The 5806-nt window shown below is 65.4% G+C and overlaps 2 protein-coding genes across 2 annotated transcripts in view; one reads left to right on the top strand and one right to left on the bottom strand.

Moving 5' to 3' along the window:
- LOC102765542 (solute carrier family 22 member 11) overlaps positions 1–1873 on the top strand; it is a 26959-nt gene extending 25086 nt beyond the window's left edge. The window contains exons 8-10 of the mRNA XM_006771600.1: positions 469–577; positions 780–983; positions 1459–1873. Coding sequence (XP_006771663.1) covers positions 469–577; positions 780–983; positions 1459–1522 — 377 coding nt within the window. The 3' untranslated portion in view covers positions 1523–1873. The remainder of the gene's footprint in view (positions 1–468; positions 578–779; positions 984–1458) is intronic.
- A 2973-nt stretch (positions 1874–4846) lies between these two features.
- The window catches only part of NRXN2 (neurexin 2), a 116296-nt gene continuing 115336 nt past the window's right edge, over positions 4847–5806 (bottom strand). The window contains exon 24 of the mRNA XM_015568978.1: positions 4847–5806. Coding sequence (XP_015424464.1) covers positions 5598–5806 — 209 coding nt within the window. The 3' untranslated portion in view covers positions 4847–5597.

Genomic DNA, 5806 nt, shown 5'->3' with positions numbered 1-5806 from the left:
GCGGGGCGCCGTGGCTGTGGCCGAGGAGCCTCCCTGGGGAGGGGGCCTGCGCCAGGAACACAGACCCCGGCCCCTCTCTGCGGGTGCTGGACTAGCACGGGGCGCGGCCAGGAAGGAGGCGTCTGGAGAGAGGGTGGTGGCCTGTACCGGGCAGGGGAGCAGGGAGGGAGTGGGGTGGGCGACATGGTGAAAACTGTGGAGATAAAAGAAGGACTCGGTGATGAGTTGTGGGGACAGGGGCAGGGAAATGGGGGGCGGGGGTCAGGGAGGATTCCCGGGTCTGGCTCTGGGCGTCTGAGTGGGAAACAGATTAGGGGGATCGGAGCATGTGGCCATAAGGTCACGTAGGACATGGTGCGTGTGTGGGGTCTGGGGACACCCCAGTGGGAGCGACACAGACATGGGGGAGGTCAGGGAGAGAGCCTCCAGCTGATGCTGGGCCCCGCCCATCCCCGTCTCCGCCCACAGAGATGAGGCCCCTGCGCTCAGCCCTGGCCCTGCTGGGGCTCGGGTCGATAGGGGTGGCCTTCACCTGCATCTCCATCTACACGGGGGAGCTCTTCCCCACCGTGCTCAGGTGAGGCTGGGCCTGGGCCCGGGCCCGGGCAGGGGTGCCCTGGGCTGGGAGGGCAGGATGGGTGTTCATGCCTGGTCTCTCTCTTCCATGTGGTCTCAGGCTGACCCCTGTCCCTCCCTGGGCAGAGCAGGGCTGGGCCAGAGGGGGAGGCCAAGGCAGTGGGTGGGCAGCCTGGCCCCTCACAGTGCCCCTGTGCCGGCAGGATGACCGCCGTGGGCCTGGGCCAGATGTCGGCCCGAGGGGGGGCCATCCTGGGGCCCCTGGTCCGGCTGCTGGGTGTGCACCACCCCTCCCTGCCCCTGCTGGTGTACGGGGCGGTGCCGGTGCTGAGCGGCCTGACCGCGCTGCTGCTGCCCGAGACCCAGCACCTCCCGCTGCCCGACACCATCCAGGATGTGCAGAACCAGTGAGTAAACCGGAACCCAGAGCAGGGGGGCCTGGCCCCCACCCCATCCCTGGGCAGAGGAGAAGCAGAGGCCAGAGAGGGATGGATTGGCCGAAAGCACACACACATCTGAGCGAGTGGAGGCCGAGGGCGGGGTCCCCTGATCGACAGTGTGGGTTGTGTACCCTGTTCTTTGTTCTACTGTGTGGGGCCCAAATGGCCCAGCTACCCCAGCTCCACCTCGAGAGAATCAGGGGGAGGGAGCAGAGCCCTATGTGAGGGGGGAGCCGAGGGCAGGACGGCCATTGTTGAGTCTTCACCGGCCCCAGATGCCTTCAGGGCTGTCCCTGCCCATCGCCCTCCCCCATGTGCTCGGGGGGCTCAGTCCAGGCCCTGAGAGCAGCAGGATCTGCTGGATCCTCAGGATGGACCCAGGTCAGAGGTCAGGGGTCACTGCACCTTCAAGACACAACCCGTCCGCATCTTTCCTGAACAGGTCAGGAAAGAAGGCAGCACACGGTGCCCGGGGGCCTGCTGTCCTGAAATCCACGGAGTTTTAGGTTCCTGAGAGCCTGCGAGGGGCCGGGAGGAGCCTGCTGTCCTCCGCTGACAGGAGGAGAGCAAAGGCCTGGATTTCCAGGGGGTCCGGGGACTGCCCCTCCAGCCAGCCCTGCTCTCACCGAGGAGCCGCCTTCAACACAGAAAGGGCAAAGGCTGGTTTGATTGGCAGGAGGCCACTTAACCTTCACTCGCGGGTGCCAAGAGGAGCGAGGCCGGGCCCGGGGGACGGGCCAGCCTGTCGCTCCCAGCTGCCCTCTTGCTGCCCGGGCTCAGCGGGCTCCGAGGGGATCGCCACCCGTGTCAAAGCCTCCCAGCTTCTCACCCAGCCCGAGGGCTCTCAGTGATGGCATCTTGGCAGGAGGAGAGCAAAGGCCTGGATTTCCAGGGGGCCCGGGGGCTGCCCCTCCAGCCAGCCCTGCTCTCACCATCCAACCCCCCCCACACACACACACACACACTCCAGCCACACAGCCAGTCCCGCCTGGCGGCCACGTCTTCTGCCTGGAATCCCCCTGCCACCTTCTCTACAACACCCACAGCCTCCCAGACCCAGGCCAGTGTCCTCATGCCAGGCCCCAGGCCCAGCCCGAGGATCTAATGAAACCCTTACCCACGGCCCCGGCCTGAGAGTTCCCGGGGGGTCGGGGTGTCCCCAGCTCCCACTCAGAGGCGGGCGGAGGGGCACAGGTGGGAGGGAGACGAGAGCGTGAATAAAGGAACAAATGTCTGGCTCTCACCGACTCAGCGATGGGCCCGGGGCTGCTGGGTAGGGGCTCCTGGCTGGGCGGCCCTTGCCCGGGCCCTGAGCGGCTGCCCTCTCCCGCCCCTGCTGTGGGCCAGGCACCAGGCTGGCACTTCAGAGCATCAGCTCATTCCATCTTTTCCTGAAGCCTGCGAGGCAGACTTTGCCGTTTCACAGACGGGAGAACTAAGGCTCAGAAGCAGACTGCCCATCGCTCAGCCAGGAGGGGCCGGATCAGGAGTCAGCCCTGGGCTGCAGGCGTCCAGAGCCCAGCTCAGGCCTCAGGTCCCGCGGCCAGCCCCTCAGCACCAGCGAGGTCCCCGCAGGGTCCCCTGCACCAAGTGGCCTGAGGGGCCTTCCAGGCCGTCACAAGCTCCCGCGGCCCAAGGCCCTGCCCTCTGGGCCACTAGGGAGTGCGCACCCCACGGAGGGAGACGGGTGCCCCCTTGGCAGCAGCCATGGGCCTGCATGACAGCTGGGCGCAGCCCCCTGATGGCAGGCCTTCCCTTGGGCCCCACGGGCTCCGTGTCCACCTACAGGAGGGGACATCCTCCCAGAAGAGCCCCGCACTGGCCAAGCTGGTGTTCCCTCCCTGGGGGCTTGCAGGGCAGGGCTTCCAGGTCCAAGGCTTCAGCCAGACCTCACGGCTAGCTCGCCGCCCCCCCTTCTTATCCCCCCTCAGGCGGACTCTCCTGACACATCCCCAGTACGAACTGCCACCCCCGGGCCAGGCAGACCCCGAGGGCCCAGCTCAGGCCCAGGGGCTAAGTCCAACACCAGGGGCCCAACACCAAGGAGGTGAGCCCACGGGGACCATGCCCTGCAGATGGGTAAACAGAGTCAACGGCAGGTCCGGGAATCTCTCCTCCTACAGCCAGGCCTTTGAGCCCCCCCCCCGTCGGGAGCTCTGCCTCCCTGTGCAGAGGGGCACTCGGCCCGGCCTGCAGTCCTCCGGCTCCTGCAGGGCCCCCTCCGGCCCGGACTCTGACGGGCTGTGCAGGCTGTTCTAGAATTTCTGAAGTAAGGATGCTCCTTCCCTTCTTGACACCCAGGGACACCTGCCTGCCTGTTTCTTCCTTGGCTGGTGGTGGCGGGCGGGGCGCCTGGGGAAGTCTCCGTCCCTTGGACAGAGCAGCGGCGGAGGACCCAGGGCGAGGCCAGCGCCCGCTCGGGGATAGGACAGCCTGGCCAGACTGTCCCAAGCCAGGGCCTCCGCCAGGCGTCCACAAGGGGCTGGAGCTGGCCTTGGGGATACTGACCTCAGGCTCCGACTGAGCAGTGAGGGAAAGGGGGACCAGAGCCTCCCCCTCCTGGAGGGGCTGGTTAGGAGGCCAGGAGAAGACAAGGCCATGGGAACCCACACCCAGGCAACTGGGGGAGGACCCGCTCTCCTACCCTTGATAGGACTCGGGGAGGACTCCAGGACCCGAGGGTACATCCCATGGTGGGAAGGGTCCCAAGACAAAGGCTGCATCCCAGGAGGGCGGGGAGCTGAGCCAAGGGGGTGGGGCTCCAGCAGGGATTGAGCCCAAGGGCCTGGGGGGTGTCCTAGCTGAAACATGGACCAGGTCTGTGAGCTGGAAAATGCGTGAGACGAACTGGGCAGAAGCAGAGCTGAAACAGGATGAATCAGGCAGGGAAGGGTGATGGCGAGCCAAGGGCGCAGGAAGGCAGAGCTGGCAGAGGGCAGGCTCCCCGAGCAGAAGGGGAGGTGCCCTGAGGGGCGGAAGCGTGGCTGAGCCCCCTCTCGTGTTCAGGGGTTGGTTGGCCACCACCACCACCTGCACTCGGCTCTCCTGAGGGTGCCTGACACCCGGCTCACCTGCCACCCCACCTCGCAACCGGTGGGGGGGCTTAACGAACAGACCTGGCGGGAGAGCTGTCGGTCAGAGCATCGCCTTAAAGTGCAAGGATGCGGTTCTACTCCTGGTCCAGGCACAGACAAGAACCAACCAATGGCTGTTTCCCTCTCCCTCTCTACCTTCCTCTCTTTCTAAAACAAAAAAAACCAAGAGCCGTCTCTCGGCTCGTTGGGGCCCGTGGGCCTATTTAGTGTCTTCCGAAGGAGCAAACCCCTAAGGTGTGCTGGGTCCACTTCCTTCTGCAGCCCAGGCGGTGCCCACGGCCAGTCAGAGTGGACCCTGGAGGTTGTGGTGGCCACAGGGCCCTAACCCCTCAGGCTGGGAAGGAGCAGACTTGCAGTCAGGCAGGACCGGGCAGCTCTGGACCCGGCTACTGACTCACCCACCTGGAGACCCTGGACAGGCAGGGATGCTCTCCCCACCCAGGAACAGCACTGCCCGGGGGCTGCGGTGACCCCAGGGGCAACTCCGCGCTCCCGGCCCCGGGGCCTCGTCCCCCTTCGGAGGAGCGGAGGTCCTCCAGGGCTGACCCAACCAGGGCCAGCGACCATCCGGACTGCTTCCTGCCCCGTCAGCTGCGCAGACAAAGACAAATTGCCCCCGAGCCCAACGCCAGGCTCGGGGCCCCAAAGTTTGGGAGCCGCGTAAGGTACCGAGGCTCACGCCCCTGTTTGGGCCCAGCAGCCCCCACCCCGAACAAACGGCACCAGGCCTTCGGATTTGGAAAGTTTTTGTTTTCTTTTCCCACACATTTCCGGGGTTGGGGTGTTTTCCAAGACTTAGACACATTTGTTAACAAAGAGAGAAAAAAACTGGGGGAGCAGGGAGCCCGTGGGCAGACGAGTGACCCCAGCAGTGGGAGGGCACTGCCTCCTCTCTCCCCTGCTGCCGGCGCCCGGCGGGTGCCAGGCTGCTGCTCGGGCATCTGGATATTCGTCTTTAATATAATATCTGCATGTGCCTTCCCTCCCCCCGCCCTGCCGACTCTGGAAACCCGAAGGGGGAAAGGAAGGGAGAAACCAGACACACACAGAAATGGGAAGGAGGATGGGGCCGAGAGACACTGCAAGCCTGGGGGGGAGGGGGGGCTTGGGCGCGAAGGAAGGCGGGAGGGACAGGGAGGAGAAAGAAAAGTTGGGGAAATTAACAGGACAAGGAGTGGACACTTTACAAAACCCCCAGCCTTCCTTCCCGCCCAACCCCACCAAAATAAAACTACCTCTTAAAAAAATAAATGAACCCAGGGCTGTGAGCACCGCCCTGCCCAGGGGCAGCGCTGAGGGACAGCCGCCGGGACTGACGCCGCCCCGACGGACGGACAGACGGACGGACGGACGGCAGGAGGAGAGGGGCGAGCACGGGTTTTCCTTTTCTTTTTTTTTTGCGTTTCCTCTTCATGAGAGAAGTCTGAGGCAGCCAGGGAGCCGCCGCGGCGCCGGAGGCGGAGGTGGGGCGCACGGGCAGGGGCGCTCACACGTAGTACTCCTTGTCCTTGTTCTTCTTGGCCTTGCCGGGCGCCTTGGGCGCGGCGGGCGCCTTCTCCTTCACCACCGCGCCGTTGCTCTGCGCCGAGTTGCTGATGTAGTTGCGGCTCTGGTCCACCTGGTAGGAGCCCTCGTCGCGGTTGCGGTACTTGTACATGGCGTAGAGCAGGATGAGGATGCAGAGCGCCGCGGCCG

This window comes from Myotis davidii, unplaced genomic scaffold, assembly GCF_000327345.1.
Source record: "Myotis davidii unplaced genomic scaffold, ASM32734v1 scaffold425, whole genome shotgun sequence".
NCBI classification, from domain to species: Eukaryota; Metazoa; Chordata; class Mammalia; order Chiroptera; family Vespertilionidae; genus Myotis; species Myotis davidii.
Note: the sequence above shows the minus strand (reverse complement) of the source record. Positions and strands in the feature narration are given on the sequence as shown.